We start from the raw sequence: 16,476 nt of genomic DNA on the forward strand, positions 1-16,476 counted from the left end.
GAGAAACTTCCCCCAACTAACCCTAACCTTAACCCTAACCCTTACCCTTACCCTCCCAGTAAGTAGAACAGTCACAATTTGAGTTCAGGCTGGCTGATCCTAGAATCAATCCTCTTAACCATTATGTCAGACTGTCCTCTTAACTCGCCAAGAGACAAGCCAAAGAGAGCCCCACGTTCCCCCAGCACAGAGACCTGAGTCTTGCGTTCTTGGCTCCCAGGGAACCCAGAAGCCATCCCACCTGGCCCCTCTGCACTTGCTAGCTGTGCAGCTTTGGAATGTGACCTAACCTTTCTCTGCTTCAGGTTATTTTCATGTGTAAAATGTATTAAAAAAAAAAAAGAAGTACATACTTCATGAGGAGGCTGTGACAAGTGTCAACATATGTCCACTCTTGTTCAGTCAAAGCCAGTCACACAAGCCTCTGCCTACTGACCCTGGTCTGTCCTCTACTCTGTCAGAGGAAGACTGTGTCATCTTCTACACCGTGGTCTCTCAGATATTTAAAGACAGATAACACAACACCCTTCTTCCAGGCTGGATATTGCCGGGTTCTTTGTGTCTCCCTATGACTTTCAAAATGCTTTCCCTTAACATATTTTAAACAACTTTTATGCCAATGTGTGGCATTTTGGTCTCTCTTTCTGAATAGATCATAAAAAGAGAGTTTTCCTTTCAGTTACAGTTCTTAAAGGGTTGAAGCTTATTTCACAAGAGATGAAACTGTCATTTCCACTATAAATAAAACATTAAATCTAAAGCCAAGTTTTGTTTCGAAGAGTTTGTTTCCTTTTTAATCTATTTTCACTTCCACAACGAATACTTTAAAATGCAACAGTTACTGAATCTGAAGATAGGCCAGTTACAGGGTCATGTCAGGCATTAGTTGAATGAATGATTGCATGTTTTTCTTCTCTGTTACTTTAATAAGAACTGAGTCTTTTATGATACAAGAAGATACTCTAAAGAGGACATGACCAGATGCCCTCTAAATTCCCTCCTAATCCTCAGATTCTGTGATTCAAGGCTTCTGCAAATTTTGTTCAAAGTACACACATACTGAAGTCCTCCTCATTCCAATGCAGTGCCTTCATTATATATTTTATTCAGAGGAAATTTCATTTGTAACTATAGTATATAAATTACATATATATACACATATATGTTTCAATATATATTAAAAATATATATACAGATTATTTATATATTTAAACATATATGTGTGTGTATATATATATATATATTTCTCCCCCAGCATTTCCTTCTTTCTTCTAAGGAACTGCTTCTTCATAGGGTGATAAAATTGGTTTTAAAGTGGTTTATCTACTCATGCTGCTTATTTTCCCATTTGACATGTTAATCCCCTCTTTATCTTATCAGATAACCCTTTGGTTTTTTTTCCATCTGGTATAAAATGTTTTTCATTTGATAGAAATCCAGGGCAGCAACCTCCCATATTCCAGAAGATCATTAAGAATTCTTGACAAGGCAGCAAGGCCTTTAGATCTCTTAACACAAATGCATGCAGAGTCCCAGCTCAGTCCCTTTGTTCCTCTGATGACATGGGTAGTCTGGGACACATAGAAAAGAAAAAAAGCTTTGTGTATAGACCTGTGATCAAAAGTGATATTCAGGGCACTTCCCTGGTGGCACAGTGGTTAAGAATCTGCCTGCAATGCAGGGGACATGGGTTTGAGCCCTGGTCCGGGAGGATGCCACATGCGGAGCAACTAAGCCCGTGAGCCACAACTACTGAGCCCAAGGGCCACAACTGCTGAAGCCCGCGCACCTAGAGCCCGTGCTCCACAACGAAAGAAGACACCGCAATGAGAAGCCTGCGCACTGCAACAAAGAGTAGCCCCCGCTCGCCGCAACTAGAGAAAGCCCGTGCACAGCAACGAAGACCCAACGCAGCCAAAAATAAATATAAATAAAATAATTTTATTTTAAAAAAGTGATATTCAACTGCATAAGGACCTCCCTCAGAAGTGTTCATAGAAAGTAAAGTGAGGTTTTTGTAAACAAAGGGACAAAGCAGGACATAGGGATCAGGCATAGTCTATCTTTTCATGCTCACAGACCCACTCAATTTACTGAAACCTAGCAATACCTAGATTTGTATGTCTCTCCATTTTTACATGTTTTAGTCACTAGCTAGTCCCATCTTTCTTATAGGACGTGTTTCTTGGTAAAGAATTTAGGACTAATTAGGGAAGAAATACAGCAATTACAAAGTATTAAACCCTTAGTAATTAAAGTTGAATTTATGTCATGTCAATCATACCACATATACCAAGATACACAAATAAGTCAGAGATACACAGATACCAAGGCAGGCAATGTTATTTTTGCCTCATTTTGTGTTTAATATTATTGAAGGCTCTACTAATGTCTTAAAAACACAGAAACTTCTTGAATATACATTAATTCTCTGGAGGAATAAATATACTCCAAATGCTTATCATCAGAATTCTGATAAAGGAGATATAATTTCTCTCTTCAGTATTTTAAAAATTGGTATCTAAATAATTTCATTTTGAACTAGGTTAGTAACCTAAGTCTTCTCCTTTGAGCTTTTGAAATTGAAAAAATTTTAAGTTCCAAATATAATAAAGACTTTGGGAATTCCTTGGTGGTCCAGTAGTTAAGACTTGGTGCTTTCACTGCTGTAGGCTCGGGTTTGATCCCTGGTTGGGGAGCTAAGATCCCACAAGCTGTGTGGCCAAACAGAACAGAACAAAACAAATGTAATAAACACTTAAGTACACATTCAAATTGAAAGTGGCAATTTATTTCCTATTACACTTTTCTGGCCAAAAGGAGCTGAAGGATTTTTTTCCTTCTTACTTTCTTACAACAGATATTGTCAGATTTTTTTTTTTTTAAAGCAAAATATAACAGAATTATGGTTAAGAAGACTAATTCTATCTGAATGGTATTAATCACAGCCTAGTTAAAATAACACTTAATATAGACTCCCTTCAACAGCAGATGTTGTCAACTTTAAAACATTAGTATTTCTCGTATCATTTCTGGACGGCCTAGACACATTTTTCCTCAAGGTAACTTCATTTTTTTCCCTAGCTTTTCCTTGACTTAAAATAATGGCCTAAGGAAGGCCACATGAGTTTAGTGGCTCTATTTTTTAAATGTTGGGCAAAGTAGGGCTGGTTGATAATGTACTTCATTAAAATGAGCTGTGGGGCTTCCCTGGTGGCGCAGTGGTTGAGATTCTGCCTACCGATACAGGGGACGCAGGTTCGTGCCCCGGTCTGGGAAGATCCCACATGCCGCGGAGCGGCTGGGCCCGTGAGCCATGGCCGCTGAGCCTGCGCGTCCGGAGCCTGTGCTCTGCAACGGGAGAGGCCACAACAGTGAGAGGCCCACGTATCGCAAAAAAAAAAAAAAATGAGCTGTGTTTTCAGGGCCCTGGCTGGTCCAGTAGTCTGAGAGGCCTAGGTTTCTTTTGTAGCCAAACAGTAGATTCCATTCTTCTACCAGCCCATTGCAGTGGCTGGGGAAGTCCCGGAAATATATTATACTGAATGCTATTGTCAGAAGAGATTTGCATTTAATGGTGTTATTATAGATGAAGTATTTCCTTGAGTAAAAATCCTACTCATTCAGATTTTGAGGGAACACTGAATTTCATAACCATAGTTGACTTTCTCTGTAGAAAAGGTTTTTTTTTTTTTTTTTTTTTTTTTTTTTGCGGTACGCGGGCCTCTCACTGTTGTCGCCTCTCCTGCTGCGGAGGAGCACAGGCTCCAGACACGCAGGCTCCGCAGCATGTGGTATCTTCCCGGACCGGGGCACGAACCCGTGTCCCCTGCATGGGCAGGCGGACTCTCAACCACTGCGCCACCAGGGAAGCCTCTGTAGAAGAGATTTTTAAATTTGCTATGATCACTTCCTTTCAATTTCTTTTCCTTATAGTCATGCATGTTCTGTGATCTAAATTTCTTAAGTTCGTTGAAAATCAGAGAAAAAAAATCAAGAGGATAAAAACAAGCACAAAGTAAACAAACAAGTAGTTTTGTCATTACATTTTCGCCTGGATAACCCCACAAATATTTCTTGTTGTTTCCATTCTGTTTCAACACTGCAGAGCAATACACTCATGGCTCAATGGTGAAGCAACGTGCATGTGAGTGACAAAACATGGAAACCAGAAAAGGAATATAAATGTAAATCAAACTTTTAAAATCCTAGTAATACAGCAGCTTCCTTCCTTATTTATTCTGTTAACGTCCATTCCACATGAATTCACATTTTGATTCCATTAGGACATACACCGTCAGCCCTGATCAAAAAGACCACTATTTGTAGAGGGTAAAATCGAGCCTGTTGCCAGTATCTACTGGTGGCAAACTTGCAAATGTCCTCTGGAAAACTAATAAAATTATATTTTGATTATTTGTTTTCTGGATTCTGGGGACCATGAAAATAGAAAAGGATAGAAATAGGACATGCTTTTTTGAAGTTTCTTGGGCTGGGAAGTAGAAAAATAGGTGTTTTCCTTTGGGGCTTTTTGTGACTGAGAATGATGAGGTTCATATTTCTGAGGGCACTTTTTCATGTTCCTCAGTCTTTCAGGGAGTGGTAGGCTTTGGCAGTCTGGCTGTTGACAAAATCTGTCTTCTTAAACTGAGCCTTTGGAATAAGCAAACAAAAATGTGAAAGGTCAACAACATCTTCACACCAGAAAATGCAGTTTTTAGTGACTTCTCACCAGGCTCAAGTCATTATTATCTGGCTCTTTTTAGCATTCTTACCTTCTTGTAGGCATTATGGAGCTCTGTGTGGGTCCACAGAGAATATAGGAGAACAGAAGCAGCTTTACTTGCTTTGTTGGAAGCATAGCTGAAAAGAAGAAAAGGACATTTTTTGGAGATCAGTGAGAAAGTACAAGGCTTCTGGATGCTGTCTTTGGACGTTCTGTAAATCTTCTTTAATTGCTGTCACTCAGGAACCATCCATTAAGTCAGGCCACTCACCATGACAAGAGATGAGATGGTGAGCTTTAGGAGGCCAGGGGCCACGTTGGTGCTTTTGTTTTTTTCATAAAAATCTTTTCAAACCACTAGTAAAGTGCTAACAAATAGTTTATAAAGCAAATTCCTGATATTTATAAGGCATATATTCTTAGAGTTTTATAATTTCTTGAATTTATTTATATAATAAAATTTATACATTTTATTTTGTAAATATACTTGTACATTTATATTATATATTTTTAGAAAATACTTGTATAACGCATATTTATAGAGTACAAACGCATGAAAGTATGATTGAAAAATATGTATAACTCTTAGACTTAGTGACTCCATGAATGTAGGGGTTATGTACCGTTTTCAAATTAATTAATTTCAAGTTAATCAAAAAATTCTTACTGGAGCAACTGTTATTTTAATACAGTTTCAAAATTTATGTTTTTGTATATAGCAAATAGAAAGTGTGCTCCTGTTATAAATCCAAGTCCGCACTGAATTTGACATTGTACTTACTTTTTTTTTTGGCCATGCTGCATGGCATGTGGGATCTTAGTTCCCCGACCAGGGATCGAACATGTGCCCCCTGCATTGGAAGCTTGGAGTCTTAACCACTGGGCTACCAGGGAAGTCCCCTTACTTTTTAAAAAAAACTTTCTTCTTATTATTATTTTTATATGTACTTAGTTTTTGATGTTCTGCTTTAAAATTTGTCTCAAACTTCTTGTTTCTGGCTAAGGATCAGTGCTTTCTTAGGTCTCTCTCTCTTCCATCACTTGAATTAGCACATGGCTGCATTTTTTCTTTTAACAAACAAACAAAGATTTTATTTTTCCTATCATAGGAGTTTGTAAGCATGCAACCAAGAATAGAGAATGCAAAGCTGTATGAAGAAGCCCATGCTGTGCTCATTTGATAGCTAAAAGACCTTTTCTTTCATACCAGCAGTGTAGGGAAGATAAGTTAAATTGGCACCTTACAGATTTTTTTTAGTACCTCAGGGACTTTTCAGAGTCACTTGCTAATAACTGGAGTACTAATAAATCCATGAAAGCTGTGGCTCTCTAATATTTAAAATTGTAAGTTCTTAAATTGCAAGGGTGTTAGAGTCATGAAGTTTGTTCATAAGTTGGTTGCTTGGCACTTGGAACTCATTTATTCAAAGATGAAATGTAAATGGTGACTGGTTATCAGGCTAGCCCATAAATTATGGGTTAGCTATACAACACTCTGGCAAGGAAGAGACAGTAGACCCAACTGGTAGGAGTTCCTTGTTGAATATTTTTTTTTCCTTTTTGGAGACAAGGCATATGAGGACTGGCTCACAAATGGGACACTCAGTGCAACGAAAAATAACAGAATAGCACACCCTGTAATTTTCTAAGCTACAAGAAACTTCCAAAAGTGATGGTGTATTCCCAGGTGCTTCTTACGTCTGAATACTCAAATAATTAAAGTCATACTGTCTGACAGAGATTTGGTTAGAAGTTTGGATGGCTACTTGGAATAGTCGTTTCTGCTCTGCAGCAAAAAATAATTCATACTTTCCACAAAGGCTGAGCAACTGCTACTTGGGACCAGGTAAATATTCCCAGCTTTTGGGAAACAGACATTCTAACTAGGGCTCCTTTTAATCATGTGACTCTGAATGTAGCCCTCCTTCCATGGGAGCTTTGCCAGAGGGGAACCGCAGAGCACAAGGGGCCTAAATTGGGCGGGGCTGTGGGGGGAAGGGTTTTGCTCATTCGGGATATACCACAGATCCCTATGCTAGCCTCTGTGCAGCCAAGCACACATTTGTCTACTACAGGTCAAGTCCGTTGGCTTTGCAACTCATGAGAACTGGCCTATAATAACATTTGTTTTCTTTGTTGGCTACTTACAAAACTAACTTTATTTAACAAGTCAAACAATTCAGAGTCATATAAAGAGAAAAAAAAAAAAAATCTTCATACCCCCCTTGGGATCCCATCACTCTGAGTTAACTAACAGTAATAATTTGGTTACACAATGTTTTTCATTCTCTTCCTCACCTTTCTTTTTTTTTTTTAATGGGGAATATTTGAAGACACAGACACAAGGATGTGGGATGACTGACGTGCATTAAATCTTCTACTTCAAAAGAGATGGAAGAGATGTGATAAAGAAAACTGAGAAAAGCAAGAATTTCTTGTTATGCTGCCTCCTACTTCCCCCCTCCTCGTGCTATAATGGGTGACACCCCGCTTCACATAGTTAAGTGAGGAAAAGGGCATTCCTTGTCCATAGGACTCCAATTTGCTGACTTTCTTCTCTTTTAAAATCACAGCTGTGGCTCTGGGAAGCAATTCATTAGGTCAATAAAATGCTGGAATGCACGACCCAGATACGCTATGGAGTTTGACTATTTCTGGATATTTTAGAAGAGAATGAGCAACTGCTTGGCTTCGTGGATTCAGCTCTCACTTGCCTGATCACCAAGGACTGGACCAGATGATCTGGCCCGGCTTTACAATCTTGTTTTCTGGCCATGTTGCCCATGGCCCTCAATGCCTGGACATTCACAACTGCATTATTTACCTATGGGAATGGTGGTGGGGAAAGGGGAGACGCTGACAGGCAGATGCTAAAGGACTTACGTGTCACCTGTGCTTATGGCCATAATTTTCTGCAGGCCCCCAGTGTTCAGAAGATCCCGTGCATTCTGGTAACTATTCTGGATTATATTGTTCAATGTGTAACAGACAGAGGCTGTAGTTTCAATGAGAAGATCAGTACTTGGGACTGTGTTGGGAATTATGGAAACCAAATCAGGTAGAGTTTCTCTGGCTACAAATGAAAGAAGAAAAGAACACTTGATTAAAAAGATTGTTCCTTAACCTCAAGATCCCAATAACATTTAAGAAGAAACATTTGGTTAACAAACATATGGAAGGATGTAAACACTTTAATACTCAAATTACCAAAAGAAAAAAAAAATTTTTAAAAAGATGATACTTTGTGCTCAGTGCACTGGAGATCTTTCCAGAAAGCAATTTGACAGAAATGTCAAAAATTTTCACATTTTTTGATTCAGTATTTCCATTTTTGAGAATTCATCCTGAAGACATCACTTTAAAAATGGTAAAAGCAGAGATCTTTATGATAGTATTATATATATATATATATCATGAAAAATTTTACAAAGCCTAAACATCCCAAAATAATATGAATATGATTAACTAAAGCACATCTGCAAAGAATATTATGAACCCCAAAACATATCTATGAAGCATGTATAATAACAAGAAAATATCTGTTAATATTCTATGTGAAAATAACTGGTATACTTAAAGGACAAACACATATACAAGAAACCTGAGAAGAAATACACTAAAACAGTAACAGCCCTTGTTCTTCTACAATAGTATTAATGGTGACTTAAAAATATTAAAAAAAAAATTATCTGTACTGCCCAAAGTTTCTTTAATACGTAAATAACCGTTATTTTTTTAAAAAGGTAAAGAAACTATTTAAAATTTATTTTTTCACTACATATATAAAATCTTGGTTATAGGGTTTTCGTTTAGCTTTTTCTGTAGTAACAAGAGAGGTATTAATATTTGATGATGTCATTATACTTCATCCTATGGTATATATTTCGGGCAATATGAATTTATACTTGATATTTTGCAAAATTCTTTCCATGTATGTTTTTTTTTTCCTGTAACTACTTTGGACTCTCCTTGAAAGATAGAGAGCATGCTTCTATTGCTTTGTACAAATACTTCTGCCTAATTTTATTTTCTTCATCTGAGTTTATGTGACACCTTGAAATGCACTTCTCTCTCTGATACCGGACTGTAATTAGTTATGTGCCTGTCTGAATTCCAAATGGAGCCATGAGTTGCTTGAGGACAGTTATTGTACTCATTTCTGGATTTCCAGCATCGATCACTATGCCTAAAATAGAGAGGTACTCAGTAAAAGGAACGGAACCATATGTCTTCCTTTGATAACACCTGGACCTGATTGACAGGAAACACACCTTCTGCTCAAAGGCCTGAACACTTCCTTTTCCAATGTTGTCCAGGCATCGTGGCATAGTGTTAGGAGCTCAGAGCTCAGTCTCTGAAGCTACACTTTTTTAAGTTTTAGTCTTGTCTCTGCCACTTCATGGCTGTGTGGTCTGGGTAAGTTACTTAACCTCTTTATGCTGCATTTTCCCAATTTGTAAAATGGAATAATAATGGTATTTACTTCACAGGACTGTTTTGAGGGATTAAATGAGTTACCATGTGCTAACTGTATCACAGTTCCCTGCACATAGTAAGCTCTTCGCAGATGTGAGTAAATACCAGAAGGCTTCCTCCTTTTAGTAAGTTAAACCACAGAATGAAAGGCCTTGAGGACCTGAGTATTCCTTTTGCTGAATTTAGGTCGACAGCATGAAAACAAGTGTGAGACAATCACAACAGAAAATGTACAGCTGATCTCTCTGCAGGGTACATCAATGGCTGGCTGAGACCTGGCTGCCCACAGGAGACTGATCCTGCTGAGTGAGTTCCACCTCTCCTCCCTCAGTATGACCGACAAGAACGTCCAATTTCTACAGATCAATTTTAAGGTCGAAAGTTTGGGTTATGTCTGAGGGGGAGTGAGAATTAAGAGAAGTTAGAGTCTCTAACATTTTAGATCATGTTTGTTTTTCTCAGAAGAGTAGTATAACTGTTTATATCGACAAAGTTAAACACTGTAGTACAGTAAAGGAGGGGTCATTCCGTCTTTCTACACACACACACACACACACACACACACACACACCCCTGTGGGCCTGAGTAAATACATCCACTTTGAGACGAAGTTAGATCTTTAATAATGAAATATAAAATCAAAGGCCCTATCATGATATGGAGGGTTATAGCTCAATGTCATATTATTGAAGGAGATTTTAGTTAATGCTGGTGCTTGCACATACATTATGTTATCTGATCCCTGGAAAAACACTGTTCTGTAGTGATTACTAATTTCATTCGGTTTAGGGCAGTTAAATGACTATCCAAGGTGACGTGGCAAAGTAACATTATAGGATGCAGACCAGTGTCTTCTGCATGAGACCTGTTATGGTGTCACCATGCTAAGTTGCCTATCTTCAAGTGTTTAAGAAAATATCTTTCAAGTTTATTTCTGTAAATCTAAGTGAAATGTGATGACTTCATTCCAGGTCAGCCCATGGAAAGTTTTACTTGGCTTAGAAATCTCTCATGAAAAACACAAAGCTTGTATTTCAAACTGATTTTCATTTATTCCTGGCTATTAATACCGTGAATCAACACAAGTACTTTTACTCAAATTACATATTTGACATAAAGCCAATTTGGAATTCAAAAACTGCATTTATCTTGCTGAAGCCTCTTCTCACGATTGTCCTTAAAACGAGGGGAGGTTGATCAGTGAAATCACCTTATATAAGTTGTGGGGCTACAGCTGTATTGTTCCAACAGCTGGAGGACTGTGGAACTTGAGACAATAGCATTTCTGCCCTGGAGGCATAGGCACTATGCAGAGAGCAGTGCTTCTCATCAGCTATGCTCTAAAGATGGACTTAACATTTCATTTGAGAAAAAAAAAAAGTCAAAGGATAATACACCTGATTGAAGTGCAGCGCAAAAGTCCATGAAAGACAATGAGAAGAACACGTTCATAATTTTGAGACAGTGCCTTTGGCAAGGTTTCTTTCAGATTCACTGAAAAATGTCCAGGCTCTCTATGTTCATAATGGGCACAAAAGCATTGTATGAAACCTCCTGTTCAATGTTGTGCTATGCTATTGGCTGTCTTTGAAAATGACATTGTTAAAACATAACCACAGACTTTTGACACTGAGTGTGTGACTGTGTGTGTGTGTGTGTGTGTGTGTGTATAGATTTCAAAATAATCCATTAAAAAAACAAAAAAAATTTAGTGGAATTTTTGAAAAACTGAGTTTTAAATTGTCAGAAATGACTAATTTATGGAGCATTAGAAAGCATGATTAATTTTAGCATTATCTTCCTATTACCTAATTTTATAGTTTATGACTTAATTCACAAACATTTACATTTTCAGGTATAAAGAAAATGAATGAAAAATGTTATTTGAAAGTGTAACATAGTTATAATCTTTGTCAATAATACGGACTTAGAAAAAAAGGAGCAAATGCGTTTCATCGTATTTATTCTAAAACCTATGCCAAATCTGTTATATTCATGATTCCTTCTTTTTGTGATTATCTGTCCAACCATTTTTTTCTAGTACAACAATGGCCAAGCTTCTGAGGTGAACAACCACTGTGTGTGTGTGTTTGTTTAATGTTTCAGAAGAGTGGTGCTTAAGCAGGCCACACAGAGAACATTCTGAAAGACATGGGTTAAAAAGACTTCACTGGATGGCACAGCTGAGGGCCGAGAAATATCAAATATATTACCTATCTCATTAATTATTAGTATGGTCTAAAATTTCTCTTTGGTAGTAATCAGAACAAAAACAAAGCTGGATATTAAGAAAACTCCTATTTGAGACCAGTGCGAAAGCCTACGCTTGATGTCTGGGTACACAAAAACCAGTTCTATTTATCACATTTTGCTCTTTATTCACACTTTCAGCTCATCATTGTAAAAAGAATGTGATAAGGACAATGTTTTATTGCATTTGTATCTTCAATATATACACTTTACATCTAGAGACTTATATGACTTACCAATTTCATTCTGCAGAGAAAGATTCCGAGACAAATTCCTCAGCAGAGAGACGGCAGTCTTTTTCACACTTGGATCACCAACATGCAGCATCTTTCGTATGTGCTGAAGGCCATTTTCTTTCTGGACAACTGTCTGAGCTACTGATATTGGCATCTGTTTTGTGAGACATGTTCTATAAATACTATTGTATTTTACTTCATGGTTAAAATTTCTTAATTTCTGTAGATTACAGAGAGATTGAGTGAGATGTTTTAAAAGCTAGAGATACTTTCTTTAAATTCTTATTAGGTTTTCAATTTAATTACTGAATAAAGACAGATTATTCAGTATTTTTAAATAAAATACTGGATTTGGTTAGTTATGTTTTTTTGCATCTGGTTATAAATAAAATGGATCTCTCTTTCCCTTTCCTTTCTTTTTTATCATATTCTTTTTATTCACATTTTCAGTTCATCATTGTGAAAAGAACAGGACGTTTTAGAATCAAAGTTACACTAATGTCATAAAATTTAGTGGGTAAGTTGTTTTCCTTTTTCTATTTTCTTGAAATATCTGTGTAATATAAGAATAATTTCAACTTTGTGGGTCTGCTAGAACTTAGCTATAAAGCCAACTGAGCTGAGAAAGATTTTAAAGGGAGATGTCTTTGATTACTATTTCAAGGTATTTACTGGTTGTTGGCTTATTCATCTTCTCTGTTTGTCTTGTTCAAATTTTGGCATTTTACATATTTAATAAACGTATTCATTTCTAAAAAGCTAGTTTATTCTGAAAGAGATATTGGGCTTTTAAAGAAAGGAATGTATGGCTAGTCAGATTACCTGTAACTCTATTCTCTGTATCAGAGGCTGCATGGGCAAGTTGCTGGTCCAGGTCTAGGTCCACCAGAGGCAAACCTTATTTGGAATTAGGCTGGTCACCTACTTTCACAGGGTCTGAGTACCAACTAGGCCCTTCCTAGCATCAGCAAACCTCCAACAATACTAAGACCTTAGCTTGTGTCTGCAACTTTATGTTTTTACTTGAAGCTAACATGAGGCTACCATGCCCCAAATCTGTGTATTCTTGATCATTCTTCAGGGTGTCTATCTTCTCTGTTTATCTATCTAAACTCTGCTTGCTTCCCCTACCTCCTGCACAGTGCCCTCCTTACATTCTCCACTGTACCATCTAAAACAGGGGTTCTTAATATAGGATCCAGGATAGGTTTCAGGGAGGGAACAGGAGGTCCTTAAAGTTATTTTTGTGTTTATAGTAATCTTTTTCAGGGAAAGAGTCCAACTTTTATTACTCAAAGTGTCCATGACTCAAAGAAGTTTAATAACCACTATTTTGCAATGTTTGTTCCCAAGTTACACTTTGTCTTTCACTAACTTGCAGAACATTCCATTAGACTCTTTCCTTTTCTTTTCTTTCCTCTGGCAAGAATCCTTCACCTGCAGCCATTCTGTACAACTCCTCCTTGGACATGGAGGTAGATTTAGCATCCCTCTCTCTTCCCAGTGGCCGATCTAAGTAATTACATCTTTTCTCATATGCAAAAGCTCTGCTCTTCTGAGTCAATGCCATCCAGCTCTATCTCTCTCATAGCGTTTTCTTTGTCATCTCAAGGCCTAGTACATAAAAATGATCACAGAATTCTGATTCATTGAGGGAAATGGGAGAGGCAGATGCGGAATGGTCTTTAGAATTTGCTCATTAAGGAAAATAAACAGATTTACCAAATAGAGATTTCATATTCCAGCTTTAGGGAATTTGTGAGAATGACTGTTAGTCAATTATTTACAAACAGCACTTCTAGTTCATATTGCCCTGATTACGAATGAGGTTGAGCACCTTTTCAAATGTTTAATGGCCATTTATACATTATGTTTTGTGAAGTGCCCGTTCAAATCTCTTGTCCATTTTTCTGTTGAGTTGTCTATGTTTTTATTGTTAAATCGATGAGTTTTCTTTTCTTTCCTAGATACCAACCTTTGTTACTTATATATGTTACAAAAATCTTCTCCTCCTCTGTGCTTTGCCTTTTTACTGTCTTTTTGATAGCTTAAGTTATTAATTTTAATGTAGTCAATTTATAAAATATTGACTTTATGTGCTTTTTATGTCTACTGTTAAGAAATCTTTCCCTATTCCAGGTCACGAAGGTATTTTATGTTATCATTGAGAAGCTTTATTGTTTTACCTTCCACATTTAAATCTCATTGCTGTTGTAACTGATTTGTGTGTAAGGTGTGAGACAGGGAACACATCTTGTTTTTTTTTCATTGGGCCTCAAATTAAGTGCCTTTAAAGTGTTTTAGAAACTTGAAAACTGTTTATTTCAATGATTTTTAACTTGTACAATGAATGTTTAATTTTACATGTATATGCAACATAATGAGTTGATATACTGTAAAATAATTATCACAATAAGTTTAGATAACATCCATCATCACACACAGTCACAAATTTTTTTTCCTTCTTGTGACGAGACCTTTTAAGATGCACTCTTTTAGCAACTTTCAAATATACAATATTGTTAACTATAGTCACCATGCTGTGCGTTACACCCCCAGGAGTTATTTATACTGTACTTTACACTATCCTTAGAGAATTTGCTAAATGGGTAAATTTTATCAACCCATCCCCTTTCCTTATTTATTATTTTGGATTTTTTCTGTATCATTTAAAAAATAATGACCATTATACCTGAACTAATAAAGTTTACATTAAGATATTCTTACCGGCAAGAAATTACTGCCATAATTTTATACTAAAATTATAGAATTTATCTTTTAGAAGCTATTCAGTCCAGTTCAGGTTCTTTGCCATCTAAGGCACATGGCCATCAATGCTCAGTGCTGTCTCAGTTATGAACACAAGTGAATGGACTGGGTATTTTTTGGAACTATGTTTAATGGTCTGCTTTTCATGTTTTTCTATTCAGTGGTTCCTTTTAGAAATTACAAAGCCAAGCATTTTTTTTTTTTAATCACACCATCTAAGCATGGCAAAATTAGGGAAAGTAATAGTTAGAAAAAATATATATGTAAGTCAAAATTTTAATAAAAAGCATCTTGTAACTTAAAAGAACAAAGGGTCCTCATATCACTGTCCCATGCTGCTAATGATTTTCTCCTATAAATCTCTAGTCAAGTTCAACTCTAACAGCCTTGCGTATGGATTAATACTAGTTTAGTGTAGGTCTCCTTTCAGGGGACTGGACTGGTCTAAGGTTAGGTATGATTTAAAATCCATTGCTTTGATTCCTTTTGGACTTGGAACTCTTAGATTTCTGTGTGTTTATTTCTTTTTCCCAGCTAGATTATTACCAAACACGGGGATTTTGTCTTATTCACTACTATATACTTAGCACTAGGCTACTGCCTTTTATGTAGAAGGTGCTCAAATACTGTTTGTTTGATAAATGAATAAAGGAATTATCTAGTCTGAAATATTCAGAATGGCATATTCTTGTATGTTGGGGGGCAAATATTCCTGTATTGACAGAAACATGGAAACCCCTCTGGATAGTTTGGATTCCATGAAAGATTTTGGAGTGGAAGAGGCTAAAATCCAAGCTTAAAGGGTTAGCTCATATTGAACCATCCTCAGAGCATAGTGAGCTTAAATACATACAGACACAGCTATTTAATTTCTGACCTTTTCTATTAAGTTGGCTGGTAGTCAGTTAATAAGAAGGCTTCTTTAGTTTGGGAAAATGAAAGAAATGGTTTTGAGAAACCAAGCATGGGGAAATGGGAAGATAAGACAGTAAATTATGTCTTTCTGTCTGTCGGGGCTCCCTGGTCACTCCCCATTTCCTTCTCTTTGTGCACAAGTACATTCTGAAGAATTTCTAAGAGATTAAAATTGGGTTGTATTCTTAACCACGGTGCTAAAATTAGAGAAATACTGCTTTTAGTATTTCACAATTTTATTCAAAACTGAGCAAAGAATGAACATGGTTCATGAAAGAATGAACATGGTTTCTCAAGTAAAGAATAAATAATATTTTTGTTTTCAACAAGAGTGCTTTCCTCTATGATGATGGATAAGTAGACTGGCCATAGAGTGAACTACTTGGGGAGAGTTTAATCATTTTATGATCAAGGCAAAGAATACAAGCTTAGTTCAAATAATTAAATATTTATAGAATCCTTTATTATGTTGCAAGCTGTAAAATACATGGGGAGAGGAACAACTTTTTACTCTTTTTTAAAGTAATTTTTTAAAAAATGTATTTTATTGGAGTATAGTTGATTTACAATGTTGTATTAATTTCTGTACAGCAAAGTGATTCAGTTTTATATATATATATATATATATGTTCTTTTTCATATTTTTTTCCATTATGGTTTATCACAGGAACTTTTAAAGTTTTTACTCTTTTTAATATTTTGATTTTGCTGGTATAAAGTACATCTGGAAAGAGAAGTAACTCTTTATTTTATAGTTGACTTTCTGGGACACAAAAGCACAGATAGCCTTTCCAACTGCAGTGGACATGTGTTGTCTCTGCCTTCTAGCATTCATCCTTCCTTTTGGTAACAACACTCTGACTTTCCATTAGGGAGCCCACTCCATGTGGTACAAGTGGTAGTGACCCTCGCTCACTGAAACCCCTGCCCGTGAAATTCACATGTGAGCACATAACCCAGACTTGGCCGATTAGAACATCACAGGCTCCTGGCCACAGGTACTGGTTTGGAAATGGGCAAGTGAGACTCATTCCCCCAGTCCTTAACAGAGCTATCGGGAAAACAGTAGTAGTTTCTTTTCCTGTGGAGACATTGAGCTGGATA

At 36.7% G+C, this 16,476-nt stretch overlaps 1 protein-coding gene and 1 pseudogene across 1 annotated transcript in view; one reads left to right on the top strand and one right to left on the bottom strand.

The window, feature by feature from the left end:
- Window positions 1–16,476, top strand: part of LOC131766497 (very-long-chain (3R)-3-hydroxyacyl-CoA dehydratase 1 pseudogene) — a 49,358-nt pseudogene that overhangs the window by 24,115 nt on the left and 8,767 nt on the right.
- The window catches only part of PKP2 (plakophilin 2), a 78,609-nt gene continuing 65,844 nt past the window's right edge, over window positions 3,712–16,476 (bottom strand). The window contains exons 10-13 of the mRNA XM_059080866.2: window positions 11,689–11,842; window positions 7,610–7,799; window positions 4,776–4,863; window positions 3,712–4,653 (exon numbers count right to left, since the gene is read on the bottom strand). Of these exons, the coding sequence (XP_058936849.1) occupies window positions 4,585–4,653; window positions 4,776–4,863; window positions 7,610–7,799; window positions 11,689–11,842 (501 nt within the window). The 3' untranslated portion in view covers window positions 3,712–4,584. The remainder of the gene's footprint in view (window positions 4,654–4,775; window positions 4,864–7,609; window positions 7,800–11,688; window positions 11,843–16,476) is intronic.

Source organism: Kogia breviceps, chromosome 12 (genome assembly GCF_026419965.1).
Source record: "Kogia breviceps isolate mKogBre1 chromosome 12, mKogBre1 haplotype 1, whole genome shotgun sequence".
Classification (NCBI taxonomy): Eukaryota; Metazoa; Chordata; class Mammalia; order Artiodactyla; family Physeteridae; genus Kogia; species Kogia breviceps.